This window comes from Arvicola amphibius, chromosome 3, assembly GCF_903992535.2.
Source record: "Arvicola amphibius chromosome 3, mArvAmp1.2, whole genome shotgun sequence".
NCBI classification, from domain to species: Eukaryota; Metazoa; Chordata; class Mammalia; order Rodentia; family Cricetidae; genus Arvicola; species Arvicola amphibius.
Window position 1 is genome coordinate 117,144,023 of NC_052049.1, and position 20,522 is coordinate 117,164,544.

Genomic DNA, 20,522 nt, shown 5'->3' on the forward strand with positions numbered 1-20,522 from the left:
GGGGGGGGAGTGTTGGTGGAAGGCTGGTGTGGGCGGGGCCTCCAGCGCGCCTCGGGCGGGGGCGGGACGCGTGGGCGGTGCCTCCCGGTGCTCCCGGGCTTCGGGGGCGGCGGTGGCGGCCGCGGCGACGACGAGGACGACAAGAGTGGGGCTACGCACAGAGGGGCGCCTCGGCCATGACTGCGGAGCTGCAGCAGGACGACGCGGCTGGGGCGGCGGATGGCCATGGCTCGGTGAGCGGAGGGTGAGGGTAGCGGGGCCTGAGCTCTGGCCGAGAGGGGCGCGGCGGGCCAAGCGGGCCGGCGGAGGCCGGGGCCTGTGGGGTGAGGGCGGGAGCACCCCCCTCGGGCCGCCGGAGACTTGCGAGGCTGGGGTCGCGCGCCGGTGTGAGGTTGCCTGGGTGTGTGTGCCAGCTCAGGTTCCAAGTGGGACCCGGTGCGGGACCCGGTGCTGGGGACCCTAACGGGAGGGGTTGCACATGAGGTCGTGGGCATCGGGGTCACCCCGAAGTGTGCGCCCGGCCAGACCCAGCAGCTACAAACTTGCGAAAAGCTCGGCCGCGATGCCTGATTCTGATTCTCAATCAGTTTTATGGCTATGGCTTCCCAGAGGCTTAAGCGGACTCAAGTTATCTCACTTAAAGCCGGCGTTTATCAACAAAGTGCAAAAAAGACCTGGAACCCTCCTCTTCCCGCCCCGCTTTCCGTTCATTCCTTCCTTTTCTTTTGGAAACAAATCAGCTTCCCCTATTATCTCATTGATCACTAGATTTTGAAGGAGGGGGAGAGAGGAACAGCACAATGAATAAAAAGGCACACCTATTAGGTTCCTGATATTTAAGAAGGTTGAAAAACATTACAAAGGCCTTTGGGCTAAGATGGTGAGGGCTCAAAAACACTGGTTTGGAGAACATTAAAAAACTAATATAATAATGTATCTTGAAGAAACTCGGGAGGTGGGCAATTTCATCTTGTATTACAAAGTAACATTACATCCTCATCCCTCAGGAACTGCACTTTTAAAAGACAGAATGGAAAATCTGTACCAAGTATTTAAATACTGTCCTTTCAAGCGAGAAAATTCATAGACTATTTAGAATACGAAAGTCGGTGACTGCTAAAAAACCCCTTATATCTTAGTTTTAATTTATTTAATTTAACGTGATGGGGCTCAAGCCTGGGGCCTATCACATGGAGTGGGCAAGTACTACACTCCCAGACGAGGAGTTGAAAACATACAAGGCTCTTTAAAATTCATGCAGGAAAAAAAAGATATCTTTAAGACTTGGGCTGGGAAATGAAAGTAGGTGGCTGGTTTTTCTGTGATCAGATAAAATTGTATTGCTAGATATTCACTGCTGTCTTTTTGGATACTGGGGTTCATATTTTTCTGGCTTTTTGTTTGATTTTGCAGTGAATAAGTCTACTTGTTTTGGGGACAGTGGCTTAAAAACAGGTGGTGAGATTTGGTTTTGAGACAGTCATATTGATACTATTTTAAGGGAGAGCAAGTCATATTTAAATTTGTTTCGGACTCTGTCAGTCATTTAAGACCGCATGGCTTTTAATCAGTGGCATCTTTGTTTACCTCTGCCACAGTCTGAGTAGTGACCCCTATTTCAGCACTCCTTATTTGAGGGTTTGTATGTGAGGTGTTTGATGAGCATTGTGTATAGTCATAGCTATTTTGGGAAGGCTTGGCACTCCCAGGCTGTGGCTGGCTGCAGTTGCCTGATGCCTGGCGACCTGCAGTGATGACATTTACTGGTATTCCCAGAGATTTTGCCCCAGCTGACAGATGATAAGCTTTGAATGCTTGGTAACTTGCCCTTTTTGCTCAGGCTGGGATAAGATGCTTGAAGGCACGGGTTGGGACGAAGGAACTTAAAGTGTGGAGCATAACTTTTATATTTCGGGAGAGTATTAATAAATTCTTCCTCTTGGTAAGTTCTATGTAGGATGGATTCTTTTGCATTCACGGAGGCATTCTGCCTTCCCTTAAAAGATGTTGAACGGAGTTGAGAGGATCTATCCTCCCCCGGACACTCAGGAGCTATTTAAAACTTAGCATGCTTTCCCTCCCTTCCCCAGCTGGTCATCTGTACAAAGGACAGATAAAACCGTGTATAGGCTCTCCACCATTTTAGTGATTGAAAAATAGAGTTCTCTGCAAATGTGCTCTGGGATCTGAGTAGACACTCCGTGGTCTCTCTACCCCCTAGATGGTGAGTTAAGGACAGCTTCCTGTATTTTAATCAGTTCTCAACTTAGATAAGAACCAGCAGGAAAGTTTACTGTTAGGGTAGGTTAAGCAGCTTGATGTCAGTTTGCTTCTTGGGAACCCATCACCCTTGGCAGCAGCACCTAAGATTCAGTCCACACATTCCCCTCCCCTTCTCTTCCTCATGGAACCCAGGGCCTTGTGCATTCTAGGCCAGCACTTCACCAGGCAGCTGTATGCTTTGTTGCACCTGCTGTCTCTGTCCTTTACTTCATGGTGTTTGTAGTTTCTGAGACCAAGGCTGGCCTGGAACTTGAGGCAGTCATCCTGCCTTGGTCTGTCTGGTGCTGGTTTAGAGATGTGAGCCACTGCACTCAGCTCCTTTTATGTTGTAACCGAGCTCCACCACTCTGCCCTTTCAACCCGGGTCATGCACATACAGAGAGAGCAGTATTCTGAGCACGTTAACAGATAACTCATATCAGGTGAGAGCTGTGTGTTCTGTTTCATCAAAATAACTTTTTGTGTGTGTGTTTTTGAGACTGACAAGAGGTAGCCCAGACTGACCTCCAAACTTTGAGGGAGGATGACCTTGAACTCTTAATGCTCCTGTGTCTATCTTTTAACTGCTGGGATTATAGGCTTGTGCCACAGAGTCTTGTAATCAGAGAAATTTGAAACAACGCTAACAATACAAGTAACAGCTAACTCACACACTCTCTCAACGCTAACAATACAAGTAACAGCTAACTCACACACTCTCTCTCCACCCTTCTTCCTCCTTTAGCCCAGGCTGGCCTAGAACTCTTAACTGGATTACAAACTTTTGCCTATCATACCCAGGTCAAAGTTCCAGCTTCCCCCAGTCCCCTGCTTGTTAGTTCTCGCTTTCCACCTTGTTTTCCACCCTGTCTGTCTTCTATATCCCCTGCATATGGCAGCTAGCTGGTCCTGCACTCCGAGGGATCCTTTACCTCCCTGCCTTCTGTAGGTACGAGTGCCAGGATGGCAGGGGCTCTTTTTGTGTGTCCAGCTTTTATATGGATTCTTGGGAATCAAACTCAGGCCCTTATGCTTGTTTGGTGAGTGTTTTTACCACTGAGCCATCTCACGCACCCTTAAAAAAAAGATTGACTTGTTTATTTTTACTTACGTGTGTTTGTGTGTGCATGCATGTGTTTATGTGTACCATGTCTGTGCAGAGGAAGAGGGTACCAGATCTCTTAGAACTGGAGTTAGAGGTGGTTGTGAGCCAACTGATAGAGGTGCTGAGAACTGAACCCAGATCCTCATTTGCAGGAGCAGTAAGTGCTCTTAACTTCAAAGCCGTCTCCCTAGCTCTCACCTTTTGAGGAGATGACAGGTGTGGTGGTGGTGGTGGTGGTGGTGGTGGTGGTGGTGGTGGTGGTGGTGGTGGTGGTGGTGGTGGTGGTGGTGGTGGTGGTGGTGGTGGTGTATACAGCCCAAACTGGATGGCTCCGTATCGTCATGCCTCCTCTTCTGAATTTCTGGTGTCTCAGCTTTGCCACCGTATCCCTTTTCCCAGCCCTTTTGTTTTTTGAGAGCGTGCATAGCCCCGGCTGGCCCTGCTTTCTCACGCTGGGATTAAAAGCATATGCCACCACACCCAGCCTCCTTATATTCTTATACTTGATGGCTTTCGCTGTTGTTTGCTCTTTCCATGCAGCCCAGGCCAGCCTTGAACTTGGAACAATTTTCCTGCTTCAGTTTCCTGAGTGTTGGAATTGTGTTTTCACTTTCCAGCAGCAGAGCATTTTCTGTCAGGGCAGCTTTACTCCAAACTGAGGCTTTTGTTTGCTTTGTTTGAGGTAGTCTCATAGTGTAGCCCTGGCTGGCCTGTAACTTACTGTGTAGGCCAGAGTGGCCTTGAACTTATAGAGATCTGCTTGTATCTGTCTCCCAAATGTTGGTATTAATGGGAGTGTGCCACCATGCTTGTCTCATTTTAGTATCTTTATTTTATTTGTGTGTTTGTGGTGTTGGGATTCAAACCCGGCTTCCAGCATGCTAGGGCAAGTCTTTTACCCCCCAGCTCTGTCCCCATTCTCATTCTGTATTTTTCTTCCCTCCTGCTGTGTGTGTGTGTGTGTGTGTGTGTGTGTGTGTCTCTATTTTGAGACAGATTCTTGATATAGCTTTCGAACCTTTGGTGATCTTCCTACCTCTGCGTCCCAGATACTAGCTAGCACTGCGGCTGTGCCCCACCACACTCAGATCTACCCCATGGCCTCTCTTTACCGCCTCTCCCCACCCCCTTTTTTTCCTATTTGTTGTTTGGTTTTGGGTTGCTCTCCTGTATCCCAGCCTGGCCTTGATCTTCCCACATAGTTGAGGATGCTGAGGATGACTTTGAACTTCTGGTCCTTTTGCCTCTACCTCCCAAGTACTTGGATTATGGGTGTGTACCACACTTGGATCCCCTTATTCTTGTAAAACATTTCTAGAACTCTTCCAGTGGTTTAAACTTTTAAAAGATTAGTATAATTTTTTTGTATTATTTTTATGGGGGGAGGGTAGGGAGAAGCATGGGTACCCACGTAGAGGTCAGAAGACAACTTGTAGGAGTTGGTTTTCTCCTTCCAGAGTGGCTGCTAGGGATTGGGCTAGTGGTCAGGCTTTGCAGCAGGTAGTGTACTTATTTCACCAGCTCCACGTCTCAGTATTTAGTTTTCTCTAATCCTCAGAGTTTGCTGATATCTAAGAGCTGTCTGATGTTTTGTTCACTCCATTCCCCAGCATCTCATCTCTTATTTCCATGGAAAAATTATACTTTCTTTCATCCCCTTTGTTTCTTAGAGGTAAACTTCCACTCGTTGGTCTCACCAGGTATAGTTTGCACTCCAGGAGATAATTGGCAATAGTTGGAGGGTTTTCTTTTTACTTAGTGTAGTTTTATTTTATGTATATGTGTGTTTTGCCTATATGCATGTCTGTGCTCCATGTGCATGGAATGTTCACAGAGGCTGGAATTGGGTATCACATCCTCTGGAATTGGAGTTGTAGATAGTTGTAAGCTGTATTATGGGTGCTGGAATCAAACTTGTTGCTATGCAAGAGATGCCAGTGCTCTTAACCACTGAGCCATTGCTCCAGCCCTTGGAGATATATTTTTTTTCTTGTTCACACATGATTAAATTTATTGTAAAGAAAGGTAACAGAGATTAGAGTTGGATAAGAACAGTTAGACACCAAACTAACATGGGCCTTCTATCCACAGATCTTAGCAGCCCAGCCATGGATATGCCTGGTTCTTTTGCATCAAGAAGTTAATCTTTTGAGCCGTTTCCATGTTGTAGATCTCCGGCATGTATCATAGCTCTCCCCCTGGCGTCCGCGGCGGTGGTGCTTCTCATAGAAGCGCAGTTGCTTTATGACTTCAGTAAGCCCATTCGTAGTGAGGATTCTGTGCAGGGTCTTTATGCACCTTCCATGTTTCCCTCCTGAAACATCACAGTCCTGGCAATGAACTTCAGGTGTTTAGCCATGGCCTTGCTTTCAAATCTTCATTCTTCAAGACTTACGGACTCTATGAAATCCTCAGACCAAGGCCGGGCAGTGGTGGCGCACGCCTTTAATCCCAGCACTTGGGAGGCAGAGGCAAGCAGATCTCCGTGAGTATGTAGGCCAGCCTGGTCTACAAGAGCGAGTTCCAGGACAGGCTTCAAAGCTACAGAGAAACCTTGTCTCGAAAACCAAAAAAAAAAAAAAAAAAAAAAAAAAAGAAAAGAAAAGAAATCATCAGACCAAATGGGCTATTCTACAAGTCCTCAGACTGAATGCCCCTGGAGATGTTTGTAATTGTAGAGAAGGATGCTGAATGAAAAAAAAAAGAAATAAAAAGGAAAGGAAAGGACATGACTGCTCCTAGGTATGGTAGAGGAAAAAATTTATAGATATATGTGGGAGAGCGTAGTCAGAGGCAGGGAAATCTAAAAGAGTCCAGAGTGGGCATTAGAGAGACAGGGAAGGAGACAGGAGAGAGGGAAACCAGGTGCTGCAACCAAGAGGACAAAGGTCCAAAATGCCTAGATTATATAGGGACGAGCCTCTGGTGGAAGGGCAGACCAGCCTCTGGGCTGGAGAGTTTAGGGTATGCAAGCTATACCCTGTAACAGGTAGGGACTGAGGGATGCTGGGAGAACATGTTAAATAGGCACCTCAGCCATTTGTTCTAGACAACCTCCACAAACCTTCACTGTCTTCCCCTGTCACCCAGGAGAATCAGCAGCTTCTGCCCGCTGGGAATTTAAACATGTAGAAGTTGGGTGCGTGAACTGGCTAGTCCTACTTCCCACCTGCTGTCTGTTCTTCTCTGCCCAGCTCTGTCACTGCCTTGGTTGATAAGTCAGAACACCAGGATGGAGTGTTGATGCTGTGGAATCAGTTGTGTTCAGATCAGAACCAGCACCTGGACCTCCACCTTAGACCTGCTAAATCAAAGTCGGCTGTCGATTTTGGAAAGGGGTTCACTCTTATTCTAGGACTGCCAGGAACACATATAGCCCAGGCTGCCCTCAGACTCACAATTAATTCTTCTGCCCCAGTCTCCCGAGTGAGTGCTGGTTTACAGCTGTGGGCAACCACACCTGATTCATACAATTCTAGAGCTCAAACCCAAGGCTTCATTCATCGTGCAAGACCAGCACTCTACCTTCTGAGCTGTTACATTCTTAGCCCAAATTCTGCCTTTTGATTCCATCCCTGGGGGACTCATTTGCACATAAAACTTTTAGGAGCTTAAGGATAAGGATAGAATTCCCATTCAGCTATGCATAGGAGCCCTTAATCCTGAGAGCAAAAGCAGCAGCAAACCCTCCAAACACTATGACAACAACCTCTTCCGCTGCCCCTGTGCAGGAATAGTTTCCAGGCCCACCTGTGTGTTGTTGTTGTCCAAATGAATAGAACCTCATGATTTTATTGGCTTCTTTTATCGTCGTTATAACAAAACCCGCAGAGAACTAGATCTGCCTCTCCTCTCTCAGCTCTCTTCCTAGCCAGGTCTCTGCTCTAGCTCTGCCTACAGGCTCAGAACACTCACGCCTCGGCACAGTCTTCTGGCACTTTTAGTCTTTTTCTAGAAAATAGGCTTAGTCTGCCCACTTCCTGTCATCATGCCACTTTCCCTGGTCACACAGAGAAGTACTGTGTCACTGTGGTGCTTGCCACATTCTTAAAGAAAATTGGAAGAGTTTAGAAATGTTGACCATTTTTGCCAGAGTGCCATTGACATTGAAAACCCTTCTCTAAAAGCTTTGCTGAAGCAGGTTTGCTATGAGTTTGATTCAAGCCTGGGCTACCTGGTAAGTTCCAAGCCAGTATTGATGACAAAGTGAGACCATTTTTCAAAAACCAAATCTTTTTTTTTCAGTGACAGTATGATTAAGAGTTAGTGTAAAAAAAAAAAAAACTTGGAAAATACAGGTGAGCAGGATTACCTGAAGCTGAGAGGAGACAGGCAGGTTGCTTCCTAGATTCTAAGCAAAGATATAAGAAGTAAGCTTGCTAAAACCACACACAAATATATGTAGAGGGGTTAGGGCTTTTGTTTGTTTGTTTGTTTTTGAGGTGGGGTTTCTTTATGTTTTGGCTGTACTATAACTAACCTGGTTATAAATAACCAGGCTGGTCTTGAACTCACAGAGATTCCCCTGCCTCTGCTGTGGTTATAGGTGTATATCACTACCACCGGCCGGGTCAGGCTTCTTTCTGTCTCACTGTACAAAAGGGAGCACATCAATTCCGTGAACCAGGCACTGTATTTAAGGGGAAAGAACTGAGAATGTAGCTCACTGGACTGGTGCTTGCCTAGCGTGCAGGAGGTTTTAGGCCCAACCCCCAGTAACTGAAGAAACAGCCTTAGGCAGGCAGGCCTGGGAGGAAGACTGCTGCCAACCTGGGCTAAAAAGATAGAGTTACAAAAATAAACAACAAACCCAAAAAACAAGATTAGATAATGTGTTGAATCCAAAGTTTCTTTTCCAGGTCTAATATTTATTTTTAAAAAGTTCTGGCCAAGAAGAGACTAGGGAAAGTGATTTACATATATATTGGGAGTTTTTAGAAAAAAAAATTAACTTACGCAAATAATAAGCTCACACTCCAAAACAAAGATCAGTTTAAAACATGATAACGAGGGATCATAAAGAAATAAAATAACAATGACAGACCAAATGTGGTGGCACATGCCTGTAATCCCAGCACTAGGGAAGCTGAGGCAGAGGGGCTGCTGTGAAGTCAGGGCTAGCCTGGGATACAGAAAGCCCTGCCTCAAAAGAAGTATAAAATAAAATTCTTCTTAAAAACCTCATTTGGGCCAACAAGAGGACTTGGCAGGTGAAGTGCTTGCTGAGCATCCCTAATAACCTGAGTTCAATCCCGGGAACCCATATGAAGGTGGAAGGAGAGAACCAACTGACCTACACAACACACACACACACACACACACACACCAAGCATGCACAAGTCTTCTTGGCAAGCCTCACATCAGGCCCCTAGCAGATGCTGATTAGGTGAAACCACTAACTGCCTACAAACTGCTCTCCCAGGTCAGGCTGTCTACAAGCCACTGCCCAACTGGCTCTGAACTTGCTGGAGCCCAGATCAGTTCACATGGCCACTTCATGATGAGAGTTTTACGGAAGCTGTGCTTGCCACTTCCATCTCTCCCTGAGTTTTTATTAATTGTGCTTCAGAGTAAATCCTTGTCCAGAACACAGACAAACAAAAAAGTAGTCTTTCAACTTTTTGGTTTTTTTGAGACAGGGTTTCTCTGTAGCTTTGGAGCCTGTCCTGGAGCTCTTTTTATAGACCAGGCTGGCCTCGAACCCACAGAGATCTGCATGCCTCTCCCTCCTGAGTGCTAGGATTAAACTTTTTGATGCCCACTTGGTTGTAAAACACTTAAGTTTAAATTGTCATTGAACCTGCTTCTTACCTCTGAAGTCAGGTATGTCTGAAAGTAGAGTTCTCAGAGTGAGACGTAGTAAGTAGTAATGCTGAGCCTGTAACGGGCCCTTTTCTCTAGGTTATCAGTGATTTTACTACACACAGGACAAAGTGGTCACATGGCAGGTTTTCATTTTACTGACCATGGCTGTAGGTGTTTCTTTATTGGCATCTTGCCAGCGCTGTCAAAGTGGATGCTATGGACCTCCTTTGCCAGGTGCAAAAGTGTAATGCTTGGGAAGGTTGAGGTTGGTGAGAGGTGAGTCCGTTGTAGTCTGGTCTGGCTTTCCACATGGAAAGGAAGGTCAGAGTATCAGTCAAGCCAACCTGAAGGAGATTAGGAGTGGTACCAGCAGCATGCTACATTAACTGTAGTAGGCAGTGTAAATTTGAGTGTGCTGGGCAGTAGGGGTACACATCACACCATCATCCCAGCACTCAGGCAAGGCCACCCTGTGTCCCAGAACAGGACTCTGTCCTAATTATTTTCTTTCTTTTTTTTTTCTTTTTTGTTTTGTTTTGTTTTGTTGAGACGGAGTTTCTCTGTAGCTTTGGAGCCTGTCCTAGAACTAGCTCTTGTAGAGTAGGCTGGCTTCGAACTCAGAGATCTGCCTGCCTCTGCCTCCCGAGTGCTGGGATTAAAGGTGGGCACCATCAACACCCGGTTATTTTCTTCTTTTAAAGTCTCCAAATTTTGATTATTCTAAAAGAAAATTCCATATTATTCTGTCACTCCGTTTCCCCTGCCCTTAATGTCTGGCAGTGCCTGCTGCTTTCTGTCTCTAGATTATTCTGGGTGTTTCATGTCAGTGGACTCATGCAGCAGTTAGCATTTTGTGTATAGCGCTGTTCGTGTTGGGTGTATACGCTTGCAGGTCTGTGTGTGTGTGTGTGTGTGTGTGTGTGTGTGTGTGTAAAAGCTCAGGGTGGGTGTGTCTTTCCTTGATCACACTCACTTTTATTATTTCCTGTTAGTATTAGTGTGGGGGGGTGGGGGAAGGGTATCTGCACACCACAGTGTACCTGTGAAAGTCAGAGGACAACTTTGTGGAGTTTGTCTGCAAACATTTGACTAAACCTTGTCCCGTTTTCTGAGATATTCAGGGCATGTTCTACCTCCACATTGTTCCTGCATCATGTCCCTCTCATTACCTCTGGTTTGTTCAGAAGACCCGTGACTCAGCTGTAAGGCTGCCTTTCCCTAGTCTTAACCTACTTTGAAACCAGTTGTTGACTTGTGTTAGATTATCTGTTGAAATACCTTTCCCAAGAGCTGGAGGGATGGTTTGGTTAAGAGCACTGGCTGCTCTTCCCAAGGGCCTACATTCAATTTCCAGCACTCACAAGGCAGTTTACAACCATCTTTAGCTCCAGTTCCAGGGGTCTTCTGCCTTCTTATGCCTACAGTCCTCTGTAGGCACTGTTTGGACATGGACAACATACGTCCAGCCAAAACGCTAATACACATAAAAATAATAAAATATTTTTTAAATTTTAAATACCTTATCTGAGCCAGTAAGATGGCACAGCAAATGCAGGCGCTTGCTGCCACACCTAACAACCTGATCTGAGTTTCATCCTTGTGGCCCACATGGTGGAAGAAGAGAACCAACTCCCCACAGTTTGTGCTCCTATCTCCATGCATATGTGGCATAGCATTTACACACACACACACACACACACACACACACAGTGTCTTTATCCCATGTTTTCTGCTGTGGAGCCTGCTTGCTGCCCTTCTGCCATCACATCAAGCCTGAACTCATTCTGCCTTTAAGAACCTTCATAACCCAGTGCCATACCAGGAGACACCTAATAATAATATTTTACTGTGCCTAGATTTCTAAAACTGGGCATATAAACCTGATGGCTCATCTTCCTTTATTATTTTGCCCTCATAGTACATTGTTGAATGGTGGTTTTCTTAGGTTTTGTAGATGCGTTCCACACAGCTGAGTGATGGCTTTGTGGTCTTCTTTCTCATATTTGGTTGGGTGTGTAGTGAAAGAAATGGAGCATTCTCCTAGATCTTCTGCAGTAAGAAAGAAGCAAGGTATATAGTATGGTAAACACTCATGCTAACAGGCGCCTGCCCGCCTGCCCGCCTGCCTGCCCGCCCGCCTGCCTGCCTGCCTGCCTGCCTGCCTGCCTGCCTGCCTGCCTGCCTGCCTTTCTTCCTTCCTTCCTTCCTTCCTTCCTTCCTTCCTTCCTTCCTTCCTTCCTTCCTTCCTTCCTTCCTTCTTTCCTAGTACAAGCCAGATAGTTACTGAAACAGGTATATTTCATCCCATTTTGACTTTTTGTTATCGCTGTATGACCTAGCCGAAATTGTTTATTTCTTTTGTTGGTTTGTTAAGACAAGGTTTCTCTGTGCAGCTTTGGCTGTCCTGAAACTCACTCTAGTCTAGGCTGACCCCAAATTCACAGAGATCTGCCTTCCTCTGTCTCTATCACCACCACCCAGCTGAAATTTTTATTTTATTTTTTGAAACAGTGTTTTTATAGCCCAACTTGGCTTTTAGCTAGTCTTGAGCTCCTGATCCTCTTGCTTCAGCCTTAAGGATTACTGTTACACATAGGTATCCCTACACACCATTTTAAAGTTTTGTAAGTGTTGGCTGTTCTGCCTACATGTGTATTTGTGTACAACATGTGTGCAGTACCTGAGGAAGCCAGAAGAGGGCATTAGATTCTCTGGAATGAACAGTCCAAAATTGCTGTGTGAGTACTGGGAATTGAAATTTAAATCCTCTGGAAGAGCATTCAGTATTCTTAGCTGCTCAGTTGTATGACTGTAGTAAGGAGAACAGCGGGCTGTGTTCCCGCCTGGTTCCCGGCCGCCTGGCTACCTTATGCCCCAAAATAATTACATGGAAATTGTAAATACTGCTTGGCCCATTAACTCTAGCCTCTCACATCTTGGTTAACCCATTTCTAATAATCTGTGTAGTACCACAAGGTGGTGGCTTACCAGGAAGATTCTAACCCACATCCATCTTGGGCCGGAGCTTCGTGTCTGTCTCAGAGAGGAGAGGCATGGCATCAGCCTAACTTCCCAGCATTCTGTTCTGTCCACTCCACCCACCTATGTTCTAACCTATCAGGCCAAGCAGTTTCTTAATTAACCAATGAAACAGCAGATAGGTAGAAACACTCCTACATCGTATGACCTGCCCCAACTTAAAACATTTCCATTGCTGTTTATTAATTGTATACAACAGTGGGTTTCATTGTGACTTTTTCATATGTATACATTTGATCATATTCACCACCCTTATCTCTCCCTCCCCTGGTTTCCTACTGATTCCCCTTCTTGGCAACTCATCCTCCGACTTTGATGTCCCTTTGGGGACCTGGTGGGTTTAATTGCTGTTACAGGAGCAAGGCTTATGGGTTGTTTACAGGTGTGTGGACAACTTACCAGTGGCTACACAACTGAAGGAAATGTCTTCCTCTCCCAGAAGCCATTATCTGTCCATTGGTTTTAGGAGAGGGTCCTGAGTCCTTTCCCTTGTTTGTTTTTTAAGACCAGTCCCTTCTATGTGATTGACCTACAGCTCATAGTGTAACCCAGGCTGTTCTGGAACTCATTGTGTAGCTAAGGCTTGTCCCAGACCCTCAGTGGTCTTCCTCAGCAAGCAGTTACTGCTCCAACATGCCTGCCCACTTAGCTACTGCCTGCTTAGCTACACTTCTACTACCTACTCTTCTGTTTGCACATTGGGTATCTGTAGGCCAAGGTGGGCTGGCCCTCATATGACTGCCAGAATGAGCCCCAGACAACTTGTAGTGCATTGTGTTCCTGTCTGCATGCTCAATGTTACTTCAGCTCTGTGGGAGTAGCTAGATGGCAAGAATTATAAAAGGAGAGAAGAGTTAGTGCCCGGTTCCCAGAGGATCTGTCCATTCTCAGAAAAGCCAGTGCTCCACTTTATTAGCACCCTCCCCCTCATGCCTTTTTTTCTGTGTCTGTATGCTTCTGACTCCCAGCACATAGGTCCAAAATCATGTGCAAACTGTCTCCCACTCTTCTTATAATCCTGGTTAAGACTGTGAGCTGTTTTTGTTGCTTAACTGCTATTGGCTTGTTATTGACTATAGTCTCCCAGAGGGAGAAGGACTCAGTTTTGGGTTTAAACGTTGGTAGTATTTTAGATAATTCATATAAATGATCAATTAACCCATATCAAGATTTTCTTTTGTTCACAAAAAGCTGAGTGTCCTGTCCCCCATAATCAAGTCCTGTCATAATGACTATGTTAGGCTTCTTCCCATGAATAAATTGGAATGGCGTAGAAGTGTTGCTGGAAGAAAAACAAAAATAAGTTGCTGGTCCGTTCCATTTTTTGTGGAGTTTAGAGAGTTAATAGCAGTCTCAGTGAACAGTTAAGCTGGGGTACAGAGAGCTGGTTCAGGGGTACTACTTTTGCAGAAGATCTGTGTTCAGTGCCTAGCACTCACATGGTGCTTCTTAACTATCTGTAATTTCAGTGACAGAGGTTGAGACACCCTCTTCTGGCCTCCAAAGATACTGCACCCACATGTACAAACTACACACATTACACATAATGAAAAATAACAGTAAAATTAGTCAAAAGAAATACTTGTTAAGACAGCTGTTTGCTACATCTGGTATCTCAGTAAGAACTGTTGACACACACACTTATTTCTTCGGTACTGTCATTTTTATTATTACATTTTATTTATTAAGCATACATGTGTGGGTGTGGGTAGATAGATGCACACATGCTTGTTATTTATTGCTTGTGCTTTTTGAGACAGTCTTGCCATTAGTGCTGGTTGGCCTCAGACTTATGGCATTCTTCCTGCCTAGGCCTCCTCAGTGCTGAAGTTGTGGGTTAGTTGTGAGCTAGAGGTCCTCATAGTAGATGAGATAGGGCATCATAACATTAGAACAGGGAAAGGAGCATCACTGTTTGAACAGATGGATGTTAATAGGGGTTGGGGAGATAGCTCAGTGGCCAGAGCACTTAGGATTCACACACAGTGTTTTGAGTATGTAATTCCAGTGTTCCTGAAAAGTTGCAAGGCAGGTAACCAGAAGGAGACCCTGCGTCAAACAAGGTTGACCCCACATGTGGCATGCATGTGTGTGCTGGCACTTAGACATATGAACACAAACACAAGAATTAGTAATTATTTTTTTGGTGAGGGTTTTTTTAAATTATAGTCATATTAGGCCAATTACTACTTGTTACTGGACCGATAATTTAGGGATTTGTTTAATCCCTGTAATCCTGTTTGTTGTGTATCATGGAGTTGTTTTTTGCATCAAGAGAAATCTACCCCTTTCCCATACCCTCAAGGGTCTGGAAATCTAGGCCAGAGAGGAGGCAAAAAGACAGCAAAGTCCCAGCTTGGAGAAGGGGTGGTGGACACAAAGTCCCATCCTTAATCAAGAAGCTGTTTGTAATTAAAAACCTCTGGGAGAGGGAAAATCTGTTTTTTTCCAGTATCAACCACACTCCAGGATAGGCTCCTTGCTGCTGAGTAGTTGACCAGCACAAACTGGACTCCGTGGGTTTTTTGTTTGTTTGTTTGTTTTTGTTTGTGTGCTTGCTTTTGTTATGGTTTGGTGGTTTTGTTTTGTTTCTTTTTTTGAGACAGGGAATATGAAGTTAGTTGGGTGGGTAGGGAAGTGGGGAAGAACTGGGAGGGCAAAGAATATGATCAAAGCATATTGTATGAAAATTTTTAAAAATGAGTAAGAGAAATCTCTCTGGTTGGTTCTCCTGTCACCGTGTGGCTGAGCCTGGGTGGCAGCTAGCCTTGGAGATGGGTTGGGTCTGTCTCTCTTTACTGCCTCGGGACAGGAAAAGAGAAGGCATGTTTTGTGAAAACAGTGCAAATTTAGGCAAGGAAATGCGAGCCTGTTGGTTCTTGTCATCACTTAGCTTCATCAGGACAGAGCACAGGCTTTGTCTTGTCTGCACGAGAGTGTGCTTTCTGTGGAATGCTGTAGTTGGACTGGTCTATAAGAGCTAGTTCCAGGACAGGCTCTAGAAACTACAGGGAAACCCTGTCTCGAAAAACCAAAAAAAAGGAAATCCACTTCCTGTGAAGTGCCAGAGAGACAGTGAGTGGGGATACTGTGGGAGCATGATGACTTAATTTGCCACTGTAAAAATAAACTCTTGTGCTGGAGGTGGTGGCACACTCCTTTAATCCCAGCAGCGCTCAGGAGGCAGAGGCAGTTGGATCTCTGAGTTTGAGGCCAGCCTGGTTTACAGAGTGAGTTCCAGGACAGCCAAAATACAGAGAAACCCTGTCAGGAAAAACAAACAAATAAATACATAAGTAAACTTTCTTTTGTAATTCTTTCTGTTGTTTTGGTTTTTGAAACAGGCTTTGCTGGCTTCTAATTTGCAGAAATCTTCTGCCTCTGTCTCCCTAGTACTGGGATTCGAGTTACAAACCCTTGTAAAATTAACTTTCAAGGGACTAGAGAGATGGTTCAGTGGTTAAGAGCACTGGCTTCTCTTTCTCAAGGGACTAGAGAGATGGTTCAGTGGTTAAGAGCACTGGCTTCTCTTTCAGAGGACCCAAGTTCAGTTTCAGAACCAAATAGAAGCTCACACTGTTTAACTCCATTTCCAAGTGATCTAATCTTTCTGACCTCCCTAGGCATCAGGCATGGACATACAGAAATGTAGGCCAAAACACCTGTACACATAAAGTAAAACATTTACAAATTAACACTTAATATATAATGCTTGGGACTGGCAATAAACCTTGGTTAGTAGAATGCTTGTCTAGTTTTCATGAAGCTCTGGGCTCAATCCCACTGTCAGATTGTTAGGAATAACAGTCAAGTTGCACCCACTGTTGCTCCCCACGTCATTTACCAGGTGTTTAAATGACTTTTAAAAGAGTGCGTTGTGAGTTAGCATAAAGGCAAAAGAGAAAAGCAAACAAAACTTGTGTGTGAAGGAGTAAGTGGGAAGCAGGCCCAGGGAGTGTGTTCGACTTCCTGTGAGACAAAGCACTTAACACTGGAGGAGCAACCTGCAGTGTGAAATTCTCATGCAACACTACAATCAAATGCTTTATGTTCCAGAAACTAGAAAGGTGCCAGGAGTGTATTCATCCATGTTTAGTTTTGTTGCTGAGAAACATGCAAAAGAATTGCCTGTTGAATGCCAGGAAATGCACCTGGAATTGCTGGTTCCTCGGCATAAGTGAGAACAGTTCAGCTGCAAGAGACTGGATGGAGTAAGTGACTGGGACTGTCACTAGGCCCTGGCATAGTTCCAGTGGTAGCAGATTTTTCGAGTAACTGATGGCACCTCTGAGTCATTCAAACATGCAGTATTGACCCTCCTACTTCCCCATGATAGTTTTTTACAACACACTGTCCTAAGTAATCAGCTCCTGATAGTATAAAGGCTGGCAAATATTTAAAAATGGAAGTTTATTACCATGCAAAGTTCAAGGTCAAAATCCAGGAAAGAAGTTTGCATTAAAGAGGGCATTTGCTCCGGTGTTTTGTCTCCTTAGAAGCGCTGGTGGTGAGCACACCTCAGCAATCACTTTGTACGTTATTTCTTACACGGTTTGTTAGGAGGGTAAGGGAGGGAAATCAGCATCGTGTGGTGCTTGCCGGATGTTGAGAACAGCACAGGGCTATATGTAGGTGGTGCATGTTAGCCAGTATTTCTTGCTGGGACTGTTTCTTTGTCTATGTATCGAGCTGGTTGATGACACTCAGAGCAATTCCAGATGAAGGTGTGGTTATTGGGTCTGTCTGTCATTTCCGCCTTTGTTCTAGTTTGATACTATCAGGCTCCTCATGTCCCCTCCATTCTTCACGACTTTGGGGGCATGTTGATTTTGGATTTCCAGAAAATTTTGTAGACACCAGATTTTTTTAACATGGTGAAATTTTTTTTTAAGGTAGTGAAATCAAATGGAATTAAAATTTATCCGGAAGGATATTAATGCCTTAAAAAAAAAAAAAAAGCTTGCACTTTCTGTTTTTTACCACATCTAAATCTCAGCCCCTCTGGCCTGATAATCAGCCCATTTTTGGTGACTGGGATTATCAAGACCCATAATATTGAAGGCTGCTGTCTCAGTGGGACGGTTCCTTTCCAGCTTCTGACCAGAGAAAGGCCCTGACCCCTTTTCCAGGCCTGCGGAGGGCTGTTCAATCAGTTGCTTCTGGTTGTGGCACTTATGTGTTGCCAGCGGGCCCTCAGCTGTTGGAGACCTCGGGATACGGTTTCGGTTACCGCTGGCAGTGAGTGGTAAATGGGCTGTCTCTCAGCCATTACTGACTGAACTTAATGGTGAAGCCTGCAGTGTAAGTCAGGACTTAATCCTGGCACAGTTTTAGTATGGAATAAATTAGATTGTTGCTTACTGGAATAATCTATAACTATTTTGTTTCAATGTTGGCTAAAAGACCGTTGTGTCTCGTGTTGACGAACCAGTTGTTTCAGCTGAGCTGTCCCTGTCTATAGGTGTTTTGTATTGGCTCTGACTGCCAAACAGGATGGTAGGGTGAACACTTAAAGATTAGAAAGGGTTTTAGGATTATCTGTGTAGCTGATGTTAGGTTTTTCCATGGTTCAGGTTAATGGAAACATTCATTCCATAGCTCATCCTTCTGGAACTATATGCCTTATTTGATAATTCAGAAAGCACTAGCTTTAGCTGTGCTTCCTTTTTAAGTTAGTGGTACGAGCCATTTGTTAATTACAGAGTTAGAAGCTTATTGTCAGTGAAAAATGACACACACACAAATGACATCCACAGTAAAGCTTAAAATAGCTCATCCTCGCATCCATGCAGATTCGCTGGACTCCTTCTATGACCTACTGATGCACTGTCCAGAGAGGAAAGCCCAAGGCTCCTTAAGGCTGTCCGGTTACAACTGACGTAGGTATTTGGAGTTTTCTGTTGAGTCATATTTCTCTCGTAATTGCCCAAAGTATTTCCTATGACAGAATGCAGATTCTGCATTTTAGAGCGTGTTTGACTATCCGTAACCTACTACATGGACCTTTTCATTGCTTTAAAATGACAAATGCAAGTCTTGGGCTTCTCTGTCCAAGAGGTACCCAGGTCTGCTTTCTTATTGATAGATATATATATCTGATTTTGTTTTTCAAAAACAGAGCTGCCAGATGCTGTTAAATCAACTGCGAGAAATCACAGGCATCCAGGATCCTTCCTTCCTTCATGAAGCATTAAAGGTTGGTTTCTCATCCCGGTTTAGCTGACAGGCTCTGAAGCAGTTTCCTCACAGGTGTGTCAGGTCAGGCTATCTTTATACCAGACCAGAACATAGGAAGAGTCCTGCAGATCAGATAAGGCTAGTTTCCTCCACAGAGAAACTTCAAGAAGATGGTGGGAACTTACAGTTGGGGAAGCTAGTGGGAATCCATCATCCATGTCCTTTGTATAGACTTTATATGGATCCTGTATGCAACCCTCAAACCAAAGAATATTCCAGCAGAGAAATCGGACGCTCTTCGGGCGTGACGGTGTTATTCTTGAGCATTGTTGGTTATAATTTGTAAAGATACATTCTTATGTTACCCAAGGAAATGGTAACACACCTAGTTTCAGACTAGCCAGAAGGTGTAGGCAGTGTAGCTGAAGCATGACTGGCTGTGACTGAATAATGTTGAGGGCAAGCAGTGAGTATAAGGTTTGGGTCTTCATTCTAGTGTTGTACCTTTTAGAATATTTTCTGGTAAGAAGTTCAAAACAGATATGTCACCTTTATAAAATACGGTGGCTGCTCATGACTTTACTGTCCAGGCTGACTACCACCTGTGTTGGCTCCCAGTCCCCTTTTGTGACTCACTGTGCCTTAACTGGTCTGTGGAGTTAGGTTCCTGGAGCAATGACTGCACCATCCAACAAGGCTGTGGTTTGCTTTTCAGGTTGTGAAAATCTGAGCCTCGAGTCTTGTCCTGTCACTAGGGCTTGCTACACCTCCAGGTGCATCAGGCTTCCTGCCTTCATTTTCTTAGTCTGCTGTCTTCCCCAGCGCTATGCGTAGGCTTACTCATTGTGTCAGCCATAGTAGTAAAAGATTAACACCAGATACTGCCTACTGTTAGTTCTTCAATACTTTGCTTTTGGAATTTACTATTTTACTTCCTTTTAGGCCAGTAATGGTGACATCACGCAGGCTGTCAGCCTTCTCACTGACCAAAGAGTTAAGGAGCCCAGTCAGGACACGACTGCTACAGAATCGTCTGAAGGTGAAGGGAGCTCTACCAGCAGAGAACTGTTAGCAAGTAGGTCTCGCCTGTTGTGATCCTTCTCTGTACTAACAGAAGACAGTGCCTGTGGTTCCTCATTCATCACACTGACCTTTGACTAGTCACTGAGCCGTCGCTGAGAGCCAGGCCTGAGTTCAAGCTTTTCAAATGGCTCCTTTCTTATTATTTTACTGTGTAGCCCAGGCTGGATGTAAATGTTTTTTTTTCTCCTTGACTAGTTTTAGTATGTCTATACTAGGTCATAGGTCAACTTCATAAAACATCCTTTACTCATTATAGAAAGCAGGTGACTATCCTTTGCTAGGATATTTTATATGTAGCTGATGTTTTACAATGATAAAAGTTATTAACCTGCAGATACAGAATATATTTTTGGATTTGTTGAATATTAATGAATTGTGTGTGTGTGTGTCTGTGTGTGTGTGTGTGTGTGTGTGTGTGTGTGTGTGTGTATGTGTAGGCCAGAGGTTTGCTTCAGGTGTCTTTATCACATTCCATCTTATTTATTTTTAAAATTCTGTTTATTTTTATGTATATGAGTGTTTTGCTTGTGTTTATATAAGTGCATTACATGCTTTCCTCAGAGGCCAAAAGAGGGTGTTGGATCCCTGGAACTGAAGTTACAGATGGTTTTAAGCAACAATGTGGGTGCTGGGTCCTGTGCAAGAGCAATAGGTACTCTTAAATGCTGAGCTCCAGCCCCTCCACCTTACTTAGTTTTTGAGACAGAACTGCTCACTGAACTTGGGCTCACCAAGTCCTTTTGGAATTTTACTTTCTTTGCCTCCCAGGGCTGAGATTGTAGGCATGTGCTTATTAGCATGTGTATCCTTTTCCATGGATACTGGAATCTGAGCTCAGGTATTTATACTTAAGCAGCAAGCACTAAGCAGTGATCCATCTCCCCCAGCCTCTGGTGCACTGTAGTTTAGTAGCTTGCTTCTGAACTGTTAGGGAGGATAAGATTACAATACAGCGATAAGTTGTTCATTTGACTTAGAGACAGTTTCAGGATTGTGTACAGAGGAGCCTCTGTGGTGAGAACTAGGGATTGGATATGGTTTAGAAATGTTT

The 20,522-nt window shown here is 44.7% G+C and overlaps 1 protein-coding gene and 1 pseudogene across 9 annotated transcripts in view; one reads left to right on the forward strand and one right to left on the reverse strand.

Moving 5' to 3' along the window:
* The first annotated feature begins 67 nt into the window (after positions 1–67).
* Positions 68–20,522, forward strand: part of Usp28 (ubiquitin specific peptidase 28) — a 59,897-nt gene continuing 39,442 nt past the window's right edge. For 4 of the 9 annotated variants that reach the window (XM_038322309.1, XM_038322313.1, XM_038322310.1 and 1 more), the window contains exons 1-3: positions 68–233; positions 18,330–18,407; positions 19,331–19,463. In XM_038322309.1, coding sequence (XP_038178237.1) covers positions 177–233; positions 18,330–18,407; positions 19,331–19,463 — 268 coding nt within the window. In that variant the 5' untranslated portion in view covers positions 68–176. Of the gene's footprint in view, positions 234–18,003; positions 18,095–18,329; positions 18,408–19,330; positions 19,464–20,522 lie in introns of all 9 variants that reach the window. The other 5 variants (XM_038322314.1, XM_038322318.1, XM_038322312.1 and 2 more) reach the window with 4 other exon arrangements.
* LOC119809499 lies at positions 5,462–5,726 on the reverse strand (annotated as a pseudogene).